Here is a 17,744-nt window from a genome sequence, read left to right as displayed (position 1 = left end):
GGCTGGCTACTTACAAATGTATTTTACATGATGTCCCATTCTATCCGAATTCCCCCTAGGTGGAATTATTAGGCTTATTACAGTCAGATTTGATAAATGGTCAGATTTACACACCATACTCACCTCTCTCCTTATTCTAAGGAATATTATATTACAAAGAATGTACGCAAGGATTAGGCCTTTAATATTGACAACAAATCTACCAATCAGGTCCCCTTCGAATAAGGCAGACAGGCTGACGTCAGTCTGTCTGGCTCGCGCCGCGCGCTAGGAGGGAGAAAAGCGCAGAACGCGCGAGGAGGAAGAAGAAAAAACTCCAAGCATGCTGGCAGAATGGGGTCACGAACTATGACCTTTTACAGAAGAAAAACAAAAACAAATATTTTTTTTAAATAGAAGACCCAGACCTAAATCTGCAATCTTTCATCCGGTGGTAAGTCTTCACCCAAAATATTTAAGTGGTTTAATGCTAGTGAAGGCATAGTCGAGACAAAAAAACCGGGATATTTTGTTGTAGCTTGATGCTGTGCGGTTCGAGGGAGAGCTCTAGCCGGTGGTGGGCTTGGGTCTGGATGGTTGTCAATCGTGGGCAGTGCTGTCATCTCTCATCTTATTTCAACGTTAAACTTATTACGTCAGGCAATGAAAATATCCATTCAGTGACAACGCCTTTGAAAACCATGTCCCCCGTGTCAAACTTTTGATATCAACGGAGATATAAACGTGCCAAAATAAAGCTCTAACGCCGAGGACAAAAGATGAGCTGTAGCTGTCAGTGCAGCCAAGTAGCTAGAATGTTAGCTAGCCGGCTAGTACTACCGCGCAGATGAACCCGACCCTTTTACCTTTGCCATCTCGGGGACAAGGAATTTTGCTTTGATTGCGTAATCATATGCAGGCGCTTTTTTTAATGTCAGGGTTTTATCATTGCAATAATATGTTAAATAACGGGTATTTCATCGATATAAACATATATATATTTACATTTAATGAATGGCTGCCTGCCGTATTGTTGGCGAAATGCCAGGTTCTCCATTTTGTTCGTTTTGAATGTCGGAAGAAATTCGTTTTTGATAGACTTGTCATTTGGCTAGTGAGCGAACGAACTCATGGCCTTCCCCCATCCTTTAGCCAATGACAGTCCTCACCGCGGTTCAAATCATAGCCTTTTCTTCCTTTAATGAGAGAGAGAGAGAGAGACTCACTCTTTCAAACACACACAATACGATTGGTAAAATCCAGAAATGGAAAGTGTGATGTGTAATTGTGTACACTTACAGCCATATGCCCTCCACTCCTTAATCAAATCACTGAATAAGATGCCCTCCCCTGGATGAATTGTCCTCAGACAGGCATTACATTCTCCTTCAGAGGACAAATCGGTCATGATTGTGCATCTCTGATGAGATGGCTTTGCATATGAAGAGACTATCACATTTCTCTACGAGAAAATGGAACAATGAAAATAGAATACCTGGCAAATAGGCAAGATGATACCAACGGTATCTCTGGCGGGGCATAGCCCTCGCCTGGCATATCACTGGGATACTGAGCAGCAAGGGGCCTCCAATCCACGCCATGAAATCAAAGTTGAAAAAGGAGAATGAGGGAGCTGGCCTTGGTGCTGAATTGCATGAAGTCAAGAGGAGAATTCTATGATCTATGAACTCTTGTTACGATCCAAATATAATGTACGAAGCAAATGAGGTATTACCTGAACTTGGTTAATGACAATGCTCACGTTTGTTTTCTGTTTGAAAACATTTGCTTAGGTTTGTTCTTATTGAACGTAACCCTGCCTGCTGGTTGCACACTGCAGTTGACAGATGTCTTTGGCCTAGCTCCAGACAGGCCCCTCTAATGACCTTATATCACCATGATGACCAATGTGGAGGTGCTTTCTCAGCAGATAGTGGCGTCTGAGAAGGTGACAGAGGTGAGTGACTGTGTGTGTGTGTGTGTGGTTGTGTTATTATGGGACAGGATGTGTTTATGTTTGTGTACTGTACAGTAAATTGTAAGGTAAAATTGTGCTTGCATGTTGGTTTTCTGTTTTTGTGTGTGTGTGGTTATTTTGTTATTATGGGAGAGGATGTGTTTGTGTGCTATAAGGAGGTAAATTGTGTTTGCATGCTGGTTTTCTGTGTGTGACTGTGTCTGTACTGTGTATGTGAAAGGGCACCCTGACCCTAACCCATCCCACGCTTCCTGTTCAAAGATTATTTACTTTGCGAGACAAAGGCGATACACTTCCAGACACCCCTGTTTTTGTCTGGTTCAATGAACTAAGTAGACCAGACCCAGCTGCTATTGAATTGGTGTCTATGGGAGACACCCAGTTATGTAGACCGGAACTGACCATTTTCAATAGTAAACGGCCTGAGTGAACTGTCTTAATTCATCCACCATCTTTGACACTGCTTCTCTGTGTGGCCCCGGCAGGTCGCTTCTGACTCCTTGGTTGCCGTGGAGACAGAGGCCACTCTTAACCTTCAGAAGAGAGGGGTCACTCTGAGGGCACAGTCAAGCCCCTCCCTCTGACTAGCTGCTGTTGGCTTCCCTGCTGCTCCCACATGTATTTTGTGTGTGGGTGTGTGTGTGTGTGCTTTGTTACACATAATTCTTAGGATTTGACTGTTAATGTGTTTGTATTGTGTGTTTCAGGTGCAGACCTCTCCCGCTGACTTGTCAGTGATGAGTGGCTCTCCACAACGCTTTCAGATCATCTCCACTGAGCCCTCAGCCACACCGCAGCACATTCAGGTAACAATACCCTACATTATTGACATGCTACTGCTTGATGTCACTGCCACCTATTGATAGCCTACACACACTGCACAATAGTGACAATTCAGACAAATCCCAATAAAAACAAAATATTGTTTTTAAAACTATTTGGATACAGCTTAAATAATTGTAAGTGCTTCAATTAAAGGGATAGCAATTGTTTGGATGGGTGGATGGATGTGGGATTATGACCCCTCCCTCCCTCTCAGATTGTAACGGACCAGCAGACGGGTCAGAAGATCCAGATAGTCACGACCATGGATCCCTTCAGCGGTCCCAAGCAGCAGTTTATCCTGGCAGCGGCTGATGGCTCAGGAACGGGCAAAGTCATCCTGACCTCCCCAGAAAACCAGGGCACCAAGCAGATCATTTTCACAACCGCAGACAGCCTGGTACCTGGCAGAATACAGGTACTGAAGTAGCCATAACACCACATCTAAACCACAGCATTAGATGACACACTGTGTAACCTTTGACCCCCTCAGTGACCCCTCAGCGACTTCTACTCCTGGTGTTCTAGATTGTGACAGATGCAGCGTCGGTGGAGCAGTTATTGGGGAAGGCAGGGGACGTGGGCCGGCCTCAACCTGTAGAGTATTGCGTGGTGTGTGGAGACAAGGCTTCAGGTACGCATGCACACCGCACACACACTCACAGGACATTGGTCCATTCATACCACTAACCCCTCCTCTCTGTTCTGTTGTCAGGGCGTCACTATGGGGCTGTCAGCTGTGAAGGCTGTAAAGGCTTCTTCAAGAGGAGTGTGAGAAAGAACCTGACTTACAGTTGCCGGAGTAACCAGGACTGTGTTGTCAACAAGCACCACCGTAACCGCTGTCAATTCTGCCGGCTGAGGAAATGCCTGGACATGGGCATGAAGATGGAGTGTGAGTCACACCAACGCACGTACATGAAGATGGGAATAACATTTTTTTTCCCCATCTCAACATCATCCCAACATCAGTCATGTCTGCTCACAAGGTACCAGTAGGGCAGGGGGAGGCAACTACATTTAGCCGCAGGCAGATTTTTGTCAAGAGTGGAAGGTCGGAACATAATTATAATAATTTGTACACTGCAAATTAGTGCTGAGCGATTAACCAACATTTCGGTTATTTTTCGTTTTTTAAACAACTGTCAATGTCTGTTCAATGTCTGTTCAATTATTTGAATTCCATTTCGTTCATTTTTTTCCTGTGAGCTCGATGTGCAGTTTCTGTAGAGATAAATCAAATAAGGCCTGAACTGTGCAATGTATTAGCTGTAGTTTCCAACAGGTCAATATTCTACATAGCTTAGTGCAGAAAACGTGGTAATCAACTACAATGACCATAATCCATTGCGCACCCACTTAACCTTGTCAGGTCTGTGCGGAGCAGACACAGATAGATACTGAGAGAAGAGAGAAAGGGATAGAAAGCAGTTGATTCGCGAGTCTGAAAATAAATTATCTAAAGTGATTGATAGTTGGTATTCAGCAGTCATAAAAGTATGCCTTATTGACTTTGAAGAACTACAAAATAGGGATTTTGTCAGACAGTATAGGCAGTAGCTCTATAGATCTGAGATTATGACTTGGAATTAAATAGTAAAGTCATCAAATAAAATAAACATTTTATTAAAGTGAAGTAATGTGAATAAATTATGGTTAATAACAGTGATAAGCAGTAATGGACAGTCACTACCATCATGGACTTTTATTAATAGTTTTATTCAGTGTTGTTACAGCATTCAACAATGGTGCATTTAATGTAAAAACATTTTATTTTTTATTTACCAAAACCGAACCGACTTCAAAAAGCACTAATCGCTCAATGCTACTGCAAATTGACCAGAACTAAGCCCAAAAAGAGATTATATTTGAAAATAACAATCATTTCAATACTTGATTACATTGAGACATTGTCACATCCCACTGGGCACACACTGGTTGAATCAACGTTGTTTCCACGTAATTTCATTGTACCAATGTGGAATAGAATGCCCAGTGGGATATGTCTATTTTATATTTGTGGGAATAATTGGTTGGGAACAGATTTCCCAAGTTACACAACATTTTAGCTGAATTTCATTTATATTTTTTGCTAAGAACTTTTGGGGTCCCGAAAAAAATCAACCTGCCTGTTGCCGACCCCTGCTGTAGGGTATTAGTGTTGTTGATGGTGTTTCTGTCCTGTGTGTCCTCAGCCGTGCAGAGTGAAAGGAAGCCCATTGACCTGCCCAGAGAGAGGCCTGTTAACTGTGCTGCGTCCACAGAGAAGATCTACATTAGGAAGAACCTGATGAGCCCACTCATCGCCACGCCAACCTTCATCACCGACAGTGATGGCTGCAGGTCAGAGACTGAGATTACTACTTTGATTGGTACTTTGGGATCAAATCAAATCAAATGTTATTTGTCCCATGTTCCGAATACAACAGGTGTAGTAGACCTTACCGTAAAATTCTTACTTACAAGCCCCTAACCAACAATGCAGTTCAAGAAATAGAGTTAAGAAAATATTTACTAAATAAACTAAAGTAAAAAATGAACACAAGAAAATTACATAACAATAACGAGGCTATATACAGGGGGTACCGGAACCGAGTCAGTGTGCGGGGGTACAGGTTAGTCGAGGTCATTTGTAAAGTGACTATGCATAGATAATATACAGCGAGTAGAAGCATTGTAAAAATAAAGTGGGGGGGGGGGTCAATGTAAATAGTCCGGGTGGCCATTTTATTAATTTTTCAGCAGTCTTATGGCTTGGGGGTAGACGCTGTTAAGGAGCCTTTTGGTTCTAGAATTGGCGCTCCGGTACTGCTTGCTGTGCGGTAGTAGAGAGAACAGTCTATGACTTGGGGGAATGGAGTCTTTGTCAATTTTTTGGGCCTTCCTCTGACACCGCCTAGTATATACAATATATCCTGGATGGCAGGAAGCTTGGCCCCAGTGATGTACTGGGCCGTACACACTACCCTCTGTAGCGCCTTGTGGTCAGATGCCGAGCAGTTGTCATACCAGGCGGTGATGCAACCGGTCAGGATGCTGTTGATGGTGCAGCTGTAGAACTTTTTGAGGATCTGGGGACCCGTGCCAAATCTTTTCAGTCTGCTGAGGGGGAAAAGGTGTTGTTGTGCCCTCTTCACAACTGTCTTGGTGTGTTTGGACCATGTTAGTTTGTTGGTGATGTGGGCACCAAGGACATTAACTCTCGACCCGCTCCACTTCAGCCCAGTCGATGTTAATGGGGGCCTGTTCAGCCCTCTTTTTCCTATAGTCCACAATCAGCTCGTTTGTCTTGCTCATATTGAGGGAGAGGTTGTTGTCCTGGCACCACACTGCCAGGTCTCTGATCTCCTCCCTATAGGCTGTCTCATCGTTGTCGGTGATCAGGCCTACCACTGTTGTGTCGTCAACAAACTTAATGATGGTGCTGGAGTCGTGCTTGGCCATGCAGTCGTGGGTGAACAGGGAGTACAGGAGGGGACTAAGCACACACCCTTGAGGGGCCCCAGTGTTGAGGATCAGTGTGGCAGATGTGTTGTTACCTACCCTTACCACCTGGGGGCGACCCATCAGGAAATCCAGGATCCAGTTCCAGAGGGAGGCGTTTAATCCCAGGATACTTAGCTTAGTGATGTGGGCACTATGGTGTTGAATGCTGAGCTGTAGTCATTGAACAGCATTCTCACATAGGTGTTCCTTTTGTCTAGGTGGGAAAGGGCAGTGTGGAGTGCAATTGAGATTACATCATCTGTGGATCTGTTGGGGCGGTATGCAAATTGGAGTGGGTCTAGGGTTTCCGGCATGATGGTGTGGATGTGAGCCATGGCCAGCCTTTGGTCATGGCTCACATCACATACCCAAGGTGAGTGTTACGGGGTGGTAATCATTTAGGCAGGTTACCTTCACTTTCTTGGGCACAGGGACTATGGTGGTCTGTTTGAAACATGTAGGTATTACAGACTCGGTCAGGGAGAGGTTGAAAATGTCAGTGAAAACAATTGCCAGTTGGTCCGCGCATGCTCTGAGTACTCGTCCTGGTAATCCGTCTGGCCTCGCGGCTTTGTGAATGTTGACCTGTTTAAAAGTCTTGCTCACATCGGCTACAGAAAGCTTGATCACACAGTCGTCTGGAACAGCTGGTGCTCTCATGCATGCTTCAGTGTTGCTTGCCTCGAAGCGAGCATAAAAGGCATTTAGCTCGTCTGGCAAGCTCGCGTCACTGGTCAGCTCGCGACTGGGTGTCCCTTTGTAGCCCGTAATGTTTTTCAAGCCCTGCCACGTCCGACAAGCGTCAGAGCCGGTGTAGTAAGATTCAATCTTAGTCCTGTGTTGACGCTTTGCCTGTTTGATGGTTCATCTAAAGGCATAGCTGGATTTCTTATAAGTGCCCGGATTAGTGTCCCACTCCTTGAAAATGGTAGCTCTAGCCTTTAGCTCGTTGTGGATGTTGCCTGTAATCCATGGCGTGGAGACAATGTCGTCAATGCACTAATTGATGAAGCCGGTGACTGAGGTGGTATACTCCTCAATGCCATTGAATCCTGGAAAATGTTCCAGTCTGTGCTAGCAAAACAGTCCTATAGCGTAGCATCCACGTCATCTGACCACTTCGTATTGTGCGAGTCACTGGTACTCCCTGCTTTAATTTTTGCTTGTAAGCAAGAATCAGGACCATGTAATTATGGTCAGATTTGCCACATGGAGGGCAAGGGAGAGTAAAGGTGGTCTAAGTTGTTTTTCCTCTGGTTGCACATGTGACATGCTGGTAGAAATTAGGTAAAATGGATTTAAGTTTGCCTGCATTAAAGACCCCGGCCCCTAGGAGCTCTGATTGGTCCTGTGGGTTAGAGTTTGGTGTCTGACTGATGTTGTGTCCAGATCCAGTCTGCTAGACCCAGGGATGCTGGTGAACATTCAGCAGCCTCTGATCCAGGCTGACGGGACTCTACTGCTGGCCACAGACACCAAGGTAGAAACTCTGTTATTCCTCAACATTCTCAGTGTAATACCTGTCCTAACATGCTGTGAATGGGACCGGTCATTGGAATCAAAGTGTGTTGTTGTTCTCACTACTGGCTCACTGGATGTACCCCCCTCGACAGTCTGAGTCGGGGCAGGGGGACTTGGGGACCCTGGCCAGTGTGGTGACTTCTCTGGCCAACCTGACCGACTCCCTCAGTGAGTCCCTGAACAACAGTGATACCTCAGACGACCAGCAGGAGGAGCAGTCTGCCAGCGAGATAACACGGTACGCAGTGGCTCTGTTTGAATATGTCTGTGTGTGTGTGTGTGTGTGTGTGTGTGTGTGTGTGTGTGTAATTGCTCCTGTATTGTGTATGTGTCTTCAGTGCCTTCGACACCCTGGCCAAAGCCCTGAACCCATCTGAGTCAGGGGTGGGGCAGAACCTGGCGGAGGGTGGGGAGTGTGTGGGCGGAGCCACCATCCAAGTGATCAGCCGGGACCAGGTGACCCCCCTCATTGAGGTGGAGGGCCCACTGCTCACAGACACACACGTCAGCTTCAAGGTGGTGGATCTAAACTTTAAACTTTTAAATGTATTCACATTTTGCTGGTGTTCAAACCATTTATTTTTGTATGCACGTAACCTTTGAGATTTCAATAATCTGACATCTCTATCTATCTCGGTCCCTCTCTGTCCCTCCTGTAGCTGACCATGCCCAGCCCAATGCCAGACTATCTGAATGTGCACTACATCTGTGAGTCAGCGTCCCGCCTCCTCTTCCTCTCCATGCACTGGGCAAGCTCCATCCCTGCATTCTCCGCTCTTGGGTAAGAACACTCATATCAAAGTGTTATTACGCTTTTGGTATTTATGTGTGTGACTTGAATTGTCTGTGTTTGTGTGCATCATCTTAACCAATCATGATTCAGTGCTGTAACAGTGTGTGTGTCTCAGTCAGGAGAGTAACACCAGCCTGGTACGTGCCTGTTGGAATGAGCTATTCACTCTGGGGCTGGCTCAGTGTGCTCAGATCATGAGTCTCTCCACCATCCTGGAAGCCATCATCAACCACCTCCAGAACAGCATCCAGGACGGTACACCATCAAACCTCCAGATCTCCATACAAAACAATGAACGCACTAAATTCACAAACGCACACCCTGATACAATCAGACACACAGTCCCCAGAAAATAAGTTCATTTCTAATTATTTCTGTTGTAAGGTGTTGTCTGCTGTTCCCCTGTAGATAAGGTGTCTGCGGAGAGAGTGAAGCTGGTGATGGAACACATCTGGAAGCTGCAGGAGTTCTGTAACAGCATGGCTAAGATGGAGACAGACAGCTATGAGTATGCTTACCTGAAGGCCATAGTGCTCTTCAGCCCTGGTGAGCATGGTCCGATTAACATCATACATTATGTTAGAAATACATCATAAATCACAGGGGACCCAAGTTTCTCCTGGTCAGGTCACATGGTCGAGGCAATATCAATTCCCTAGTTATGAGAAACATCGGACTTATCAGATTAGAGTAAATTTACCCAGATAAATTATATTTGACATACAGTGCCTTGCGAAAGTATTCGGCCCCCTTGAACTTTGCGACCTTTTGCCACATTTCAGGCTTCAAACATAAAGATATAAAACTGTATTTTTTTGTGAAGAATCAACAACAAGTGGGACACAATCATGAAGTGGAACGACATTTATTGGATATTTCAAACTTTTTTAACAAATCAAAAACTGAAAAATTGGGCGTGCAAAATTATTCAGCCCCTTTACTTTCAGTGCAGCAAACTCTCTCCAGAAGTTCAGTGAGGATCTCTGAATGATCCAATGTTGACCTAAATGACTAATGATGATAAATACAATCCACTTGTGTGTAATCAAGTCTCCGTATAAATGCACCTGCACTGTGATAGTCTCAGAGGTCTGTTAAAAGCGCAGAGAGCATCATGAAGAACAAGGAACACACCAGGCAGGTCCGAGATACTGTTGTGAAGACGTTTAAAGCCAGATTTGGATACAAAAATATTTCCCAAGCTTTAAACATCCCAAGGAGCACTGCAAGCGATAATATTGAAATGGAAGGAGTATCAGACCACTGCAAATCTACCAAGACCTGGCCGTCCCTCTAAACTTTCAGCTCATACAAGGAGAAGACTGATCAGAGATGCAGCCAAGAAGCCCATGATCACTCTGGATGAACTGCAGAGATCTACAGCTGAGGTGGGAGACTCTGTCCATAGGACAACAATCAGTCGTATATTGCACAAATCTGGCCTTTATGGAAGAGTGGCAAGAAGAAAGCCATTTCTTAAAGATATCCATAAAAAGTGTTGTTTAAAGTTTGCCACAAGACACCTGGGAGACACACCAAACATGTGGAAGAAGGTGCTCTGGTCAGATGAAACCAAAATTGAACTTTTTGGCAACAATGCAAAACGTTATGTTTGGCGTAAAAGCAACACAGCTGAACACACCATCCCCACTGTCAAACATGGTGGTGGCAGCATCATGGTTTGGGCCTGCTTTTCTTCAGCAGGGACAGGGAAGATGGTTAAAATTGATGGGAAGATGGATGGAGCCAAATACAGGACCATTCTGGAAGAAAACCTGATGGAGTCTGCAAAAGACCTGAGACTGGGACAGAGATTTGTCTTCCAACAAGACAATGATCCAAAACATAAAGCAAAATCTACAATTGAATGGTTCAAAAATAAACATATCCAGGTGTTAGAATGGCCAAGTCAAAGTCCAGACCTGAATCTAATCGAGAATCTGTGGAAAGAACTGAAAACTGCTGTTCACAAATGCTCTCCATCCAACCTCACTGAGCTCGAGCTGTTTTGCAAGGAGGAATGGGGAAAAATGTTCAGTCTCTCGATGTGCAAAACTGATAAAGACATACCCCAAGCGACTTACAGCTGTAATCGCAGCAAAAGGTGGCGCTACAAAGTATTAACTTAAGGGGGCTGAATAATTTTGCACGCCCAATTTTTCAGTTTTTGATTTGTTAAAAAAGTTTGAAATATCCAATAAATGTCATTCCACTTCATGATTGTGTCCCACTTGTTGTTGATTCTTCACAAAAAAATACAGTTTTATATCTTTATGTTTGAAGCCTGAAATGTGGCAAAAGATCGCAAAGTTCAAGGGGGCCGAATACTTTCGCAAGGCACTGTATACAGTACATATACAGTACATGGGTCATTCCACGAAATGAGTGCATTTTGCGTCACTTAGAAATTGTGCACAAAAATACAATTTTAAAAGCCTGTTATATTAAATGAAGTGCCCGTTTTAATATAGACCACATGGAAAATAAATCATATATGAATAAAGAATTTCTCAAGTGCCAGCATTTTTATATGTCCCTCTTTGCATCCTCAGTGACTTCTAGGACGATTTTAACTCACTTAACCCTGACATTTCTCAGTTTTCACCATCACTGTAAAGCCCTGGTTATTTTGTTACTCTGACAAAGTCATTTCTGAAAATTGTTATTTATTTCATGTGATTATTTATTCGTTAAAAAAAACTTGTACCTCATTTTAAGGTCAACCCTGTTACTTGAACTGAAATCTCATTGGTGGTGAAACAATTCCTTTAAAGAATGTTGTTGTTTTTTCAAAAGTCTAGTGTAAAATCAGGTGAGCGGGTTCTTCTCTTTTTGGACATTTTCTGGTGTTTTGTGGTGGAAAACTGAGCGGGTCGAGCTGGTCAAGATTGCAATCAATTACCCCTATCTGTTGCACACAACAAGCTTCCATTCCCCTGTCACAAGGGGATTTGGCACTTAATATAGTCTTTTTTTATCTTTAACCTCTTGAGATGGGGAAAAAGTTTTTTTAATTATGTTGAACATGTGTTCTTTATGACAGAATAAAAAATGTGTTGAAATAAAACATTTTCTTTTCACCAAGTTACACTACTCAATCTCACATAAATTATCAATGAACCTACCAGATACAACCCCAAATCCGTAAACACGGGCACCCTCATAGATATCATCCTGACCAACCTCCCCTCTGAATACACCTCTGCTGTCTTCAACCAGGATCTCAGTGATCACTGCCTCAGGGCCTGCGTCCGTAATGGGTCTGCGGTCAAACGACCACCCCTCATCACTGTCAAATGCTCCCTAAAACACTTCAGCGAGCAGGCCTTTCTAATCGACCTGGCCCGAGTATCCTGGAAGGATATTGACCTCATAAAAGTGCTTTCCTCGCCATCTTAAATAAGCATGCCCCATTCAAAACAATTAACCAGCACAAAAACATCCTGTGGGGTACTGCATTAGCATCGAATAGCCCCGCTATATGCAACTTTTCAGGGAAGTTAGGAACCAATATACATACACAGGCAGTTAGGAAAGCAAAGGCTAGCTTTTTCAAACAGAAATCTGCATCCTGTAGCACAAACTCCAAAAAGTTCTGGGACACTGTAAAGTCCATGGAGAATAAGAGCACTTCCTCCCAGCTACCCACTGCACTGAGGCTAGGAAACACTGTCATCACCTATAAATCCACAATAATTGAGAATTTCAATAAGCATTTTTCTACGGCTGGCCATGACTTCCACCTGGCTACCCCTACCCCTATCCCCCCCCCCCCCCCCGGCTTCTCCTTCACCCAAATCCAGATAGCTGATGTTCTGAAAGAGTTGCAAAATCTGGACCCCTACAAATCAGCAGGGCTAGACAATCTGGACCCTCTCTAAAATTATCTGCCGCAATTGTTGCAACTCCTATTACTAGCCTGTTCAACCTCTCTTTCGTATCATCTGAGATCCCGAAAGATTGGGGAGACACTCTAGGCCCAAACTGTTATAGACCTATATCTATCCTACCCTGCCTTTCTAAGGTCTTCGAAAGCCAAGTTAACAAACAGATCACCGACCATTTCGAATACCACCGTACATTCTCCTCTATGCAATCTGGTTTCCGAGCTGCTCATGGGTGCACCTCAGCCACGCTCATGGTCCTAAACGATATCATAACCGCCATCGATAAAAGACAATACTGTGCCACCGTATTCATCAACCTGGCCAAGGCTTTCGACTCTGTCAATCACCACATTCTTATCGGCAGACTCAACAGCCTTGGTTTCTCAAATGACTGCCTCGCCTGGTTCACCAACTACTTCTCAGACATAGTTCAGTGTGTCAAATCTGAGGGCATGTTGTCCGTATCTCTGGCAGTCTCTATGGGGGTGCCACAGGGTTCAATTCTTGGGCCGTCGCTTTTCTCTGTATACATCAATGATGTCCATCTTGCTGCTGGTGATTCTCTGATCCACCTCTACGCAGACGACACCATTCTGTATACTTCTGTCCCCTCTTTGGACACTGTGTTAGCTAACCTCCAGACGAGCTTCAATGCCATTCAACTCTCCTTCCGTGGCCTCCAACTGCTCTTAAATGCAAGTTAAACTAAATGCATGCTCTTCAACCGATTGCTGCCTGCACCTGCCTGTCCGTCCAGGATCACTACTGTGGACGGTTCTGACTTAGAATATGTGGACAATTACAAATACCTAGGTGTCTGGTTATACTGTAAACTCTTCTTCCAGACTCACATTAAGCATCTCCAACCCAAAATTAAATCTAGAATCGGCTTCCTATTTCACAACAAAGCATCCTTCACTCATGCTGCAAAACAAACCCTCATAAAACGAACTATCTTACCGATCCTTGACTTTGACAATGTCATTTACAAAATAGCCTCCAACACTCTACTCAGGAAATTGGATGCAGTCTATCACAGTGCCATCTGTTTTGTCACCAAAGCCCCATATACTACCCACCACTGCGACCTGTATGCTCTCGTTGGCTGGCCCTCGCTTCATATTCGGCGCCAAACCCACTGGCTCCATGTCATCTATAAGTCTTTGCTAAGTAAAGCCCCACCTTATCTCAGCTCACTGGTCACCATAGCAGCACCCACCCATAGCACGTGCTCTAGCAGGTATATTTCACTGGTCACCCCCAAAGCCAATTCCTCCTCTGGCCGCCTTTCCTTCCAGTTCTCTGCTGCCAATGACTGGAACGAATTGCAAAAATCACTGAAGCTGGAGACTCGTATCTCCCTCACTAACTTTAAGCATCAGCTGTCAGAGCAGCTCACAGATCATTGCACCTGTACATAGCCCATCCAACTCCCTCATCCTCATAGTTATTTTTTTTTCTTTCTCCTTTGCACCCCATTATCTCTACTTGCACATTCATCTTCTGCACATCTATCACTCCAGTGTTTAATTGCTAAATTGTAATTACTTTTCCACTATGGCCTATTTATTGCCTTACTTCCCTAATCTTACCTCATTTGCACACACTGTAGATTTGTTCTATTGTGTTATTGACTGTACGTTTGTTTATTCCATGTGTAACTGTGTTTTTGTTTGTCGCACTGCTTTGCTTTATCTTGGCCAGGTCAAATAAAGGTTAAATAAATAAACATTTAAAAGGCACCTAATTGGTGGAACAACCCACATAGGTATATATATGTACAGTATATCAACTAGATGAGTAGATAAGCTTAACATCATGATAACATTTCCATATTTACCTCGTAGTGTATTGTTAGGAAACAGCTATTGTGTGTCTCACTAATCAGACCATCCAGGCCTGAACAGTTGCAGCCAGATAGTGAAGTTCCAGGAGAAAGCCCAGATGGAACTACAGGACTATGTGCAGAAGACTTATCCAGATGACACTTACAGGTATGCTGTATGCCAATCAGGATCTTGATATATCCTTAAACCCTCCCCACAGGTCCCATAAATTCATATGTGAATCTGTTTTTTTCTGATTGGATCCATAAATCACATGTATTAACTTGTCTCTCTCTGATTGGTTGTCCTAGGTTGACGCGTATCCTGATGCGACTCCCTGCGCTGCGTCTGATGAGCTCCAGCATCACAGAGGAGCTATTCTTCACCGGCCTGATCGGCAACGTGCCCATCGACAGCATCATCCCTTACATCCTCAAGATGGAGACCGCCGACTACAACACCCAGATCACCGGTCCCACAGCGTGACCCCCCGCCACCACCCCTATCCACCCCCAAACCTCTCCAGCCCATCTCTAGACTTGTACCACGTACCATCCAAACAACACCCTAGTTCTGAAACCCCCATCTTTTGTCCTGCAAACATTTGATGTAATTAAAATACTCTTCGCAAGATGCAAAGTCATGGAGAAATCCCTTTCTTCCCAGAAAGTCCGCTCCTCATCGTTTGTGATTATGGGTCGTAACCATGGGGACCCCTGGATGAGGGTTTGATGGTTCTCTGAAAGAGATGCATGATGGGACTGTGAGTCTCTTGTCCAGATTCCGTAATTCAGAGCACTTAACCCCCTGGAGAGGGAGCGCTACTGTGGCTAACACGTCACTGTCACCTCTACTGCTTCAGCAAAATGGCTTCAATGTACTGTAAAGTTGAACTTTTCGCTCAAGCCTTTCAATATGGTTTTATCTTATGCAGGCCTTACTGTACATTCATGCTCAACAAAAAGTATATTGATTGAGTTACCGCTTGCTTCTGCCTCTAATCTTGATAATCTGTATTTAACACTTAGCCGACATAGACTAAGAATGAGCGACGCTTGCCTGAATGCCGTTACATGAGTAAACTGAGACATGAATTGGTGTAAAGGTTTGTTGTGTTTTTGTACTTTGAACTTTTCACCAGGTATTACAATGTAAAAAAAGACATTTAAATGTATAAATAGCCTATGTTATGATGCTGGTTCATGCCTCGAGCTCTGTCTGTTCCTGAAACGTTTTGGTTGAAAAGATGACCAATTCCTCTAAATCAGGAATATGACTTAGTTCACAGTTTAATAGCAGCTAACCTGGATCCTTAATCTACAGAGTATATGACGATGGACAAGCAAATTTGTGTACTGAGCCACTCCATTCAGGATAATATGACATGTATTCTCCACTTCAGATAGAACATCAAATCTATTATTTGTTTCAAACCGAACAGGAGAACGGTTAGAATGGTTACATTTCAATTTTGGTGGGTTCAATTTACTGAAATTGTTATGGAACTTTCCCTAAACCAGTCCATATGATGACAGCCTGTTGCTGGGGAGGGTCATCGATCCTACAGAGAAGGAGTTTAATAACAGTCTTGTTAGTATGTCTGCCTAAAGCAAATGCACATTCATTATATGGTTTAACTTGAACCATTTAGATAACGTGTTGAAGATTTTGTTTGTTCAATCACCACATGACCCTGGCTCCAGGTAAAAGTTGCCCTTACCCATAGATATAAGATTAGATTATCCTGGTAGTTCTAACCTTTACTGTTAGAGAGGTAGAATAAAGTTTAACATCAGTGGTTAGGGGCAACTTTATGGCCACCATTTTGTTTTGCTGTCATGACAATCAAGCCTTGTGTGACATGATGTCCTGTTCTGTGTCCAGTATTTCTCTTTTCTGTTTATTTATTCCCATCCAGCTGGTATTATACAGTGCACTGGGTGCAGTAACACACTGCATACTGTAGTGATCTCAGTCCACTTCCAGACTTACTTTACAGTGTCTGTTTTATTCATATGCAGGTATTCACACCATAGGAAAAATATATATTTTGAGTTCTCAAGACAAAATGTGTTTTCCCTTTAATATTAGCATGATTTATCTATAGTTTCACTGTTGAATGAACATCAAGCAGGTATTTTCATTTTGTATTCTTGCACAGTATATTGTTCTGTGATATTATAGTTTCCAAAATGTAAAAACGTGGTTTGTTGTGAACAAATGTATTTGTTCCATGTTAATAAGTGTACTTAAAGTACCACACCTCTAGTACCACATGAAAATATGTGTACATTGTCCAACAGCAACAAAACCAGTAACACTAACTTATAACATGTAAAGAAGTAGGTATGTACTCTAAAATGATAGGTGTACTGTTGTAATAGCTGGTTTTAAACCCTGAAAAGACTGTTATTTTGACTATTCTGTGAACTGAGCTCTATACTACATGTATTATCATTCAAATGAGTGCATGTCCTTTTTTTAAATCAGAGTTTTATAATATTGCAACTTGCCAGTATTTGCCCTGAAGAAAATGAGCATTGTTATTGTTTTTGTATAGTGCATTGCTGTGCATGCAATTGCTTATGCATTTTAGTAAATGCTGTACGAAAAATGTGGAGTTTTAATGTTGTGTCTTACAAATGTTATCAGCCTGAGCAATTTCAATGCATTAACTACTAATTGCAACAAAAACTGTTTTCTATTGTTTACATAGGGGGGATATGGACGGTGTTGTTTTTGGTTTGTAAAAGCCTTTGTTTCATGTCTGTAGCTTTTTAAATACAGTACGTATAAAAAGTGTCTTCCTGTCGAATGTGATATTGTATTTGGAGAAAAAAAGAAACATATTCCATGGCCCGAGGAACTTCACCTTTTACACACTAACCAATGAGCCTAGTAACTTTATGTTTTCTGAAGGTTATTGTAGGCCTACATATATATTCTACCTCTTAACTTGACAGTGAATACAACAATTTGATTCCTGTATCACATCATTCCCTCTCAGGCCACTGGAACTGCAGTTATCAGTGTAATAAACATATCTTCATATATTTAAAAGGTATGTGCTTTTATGATTTTTTTTACACTACTCCGGAACACGGATGCCATCGCAGCAGGAGAGGACCCTCATGGATATATCTTTCCAGGGTTGAGGACGATGAGAGTAGTTGAGAGGAAGAAGGCAGACATTCTGGTTTAAACTGATAGCACACCGGGAGAAGATAAGAGTACAGACTCGGATGGATGCAGAAAGGATGGCGGCTGCAGATGTGGAACATGGATCGGATGGCGGTGGAAGGAAGAATGGGAAAAGAAGCAAAGTTGGGATGGGAAAGAAGACACCTAGTGTTGAATAGGCCTTCAATGCATGCTGCATAGTTGGCTCCCCACCAGCAGGATCCAGCGATGTTAAGTGTAAAGAAGGTGGACTTTGTTGATTTTTTGGGGCA

At 43.3% G+C, this 17,744-nt stretch overlaps 1 protein-coding gene across 2 annotated transcripts; it reads left to right on the top strand.

Moving 5' to 3' along the window:
* Positions 1–271: 271 nt before the first annotated feature.
* Positions 272–17,352, top strand: LOC139368814 (nuclear receptor subfamily 2, group C, member 2). 2 transcript variants are annotated; one of them, XM_071108190.1, is made up of 15 exons: positions 272–433; positions 1,773–1,936; positions 2,665–2,763; positions 2,997–3,197; positions 3,308–3,413; positions 3,495–3,674; positions 4,975–5,122; positions 7,655–7,745; positions 7,879–8,024; positions 8,125–8,302; positions 8,446–8,567; positions 8,695–8,834; positions 8,988–9,125; positions 14,355–14,460; positions 14,604–17,352. In XM_071108190.1, exons 2-15 carry the CDS (start codon positions 1,877–1,879, stop codon positions 14,776–14,778), a joined length of 1,890 nt encoding a protein of 629 aa, XP_070964291.1. In that variant the 5' UTR covers positions 272–433; positions 1,773–1,876; the 3' UTR covers positions 14,779–17,352. The 2 variants fall into 2 exon arrangements, with proteins under 2 accessions (XP_070964291.1, XP_070964292.1); XM_071108191.1 differs by having other exon boundaries at positions 278–433; positions 14,364–14,460; positions 14,604–17,094.
* The last annotated feature ends 392 nt before the right edge of the window (positions 17,353–17,744 follow it).

The sequence above is a fragment of the Oncorhynchus clarkii genome, chromosome 16, assembly GCF_045791955.1.
Source record: "Oncorhynchus clarkii lewisi isolate Uvic-CL-2024 chromosome 16, UVic_Ocla_1.0, whole genome shotgun sequence".
Lineage (NCBI taxonomy): Eukaryota > Metazoa > Chordata > Actinopteri > Salmoniformes > Salmonidae > Oncorhynchus > Oncorhynchus clarkii.
The sequence above is the reverse complement of the archived record's forward strand: the minus strand, read 5'-3'. Positions and strand labels throughout refer to the sequence as shown.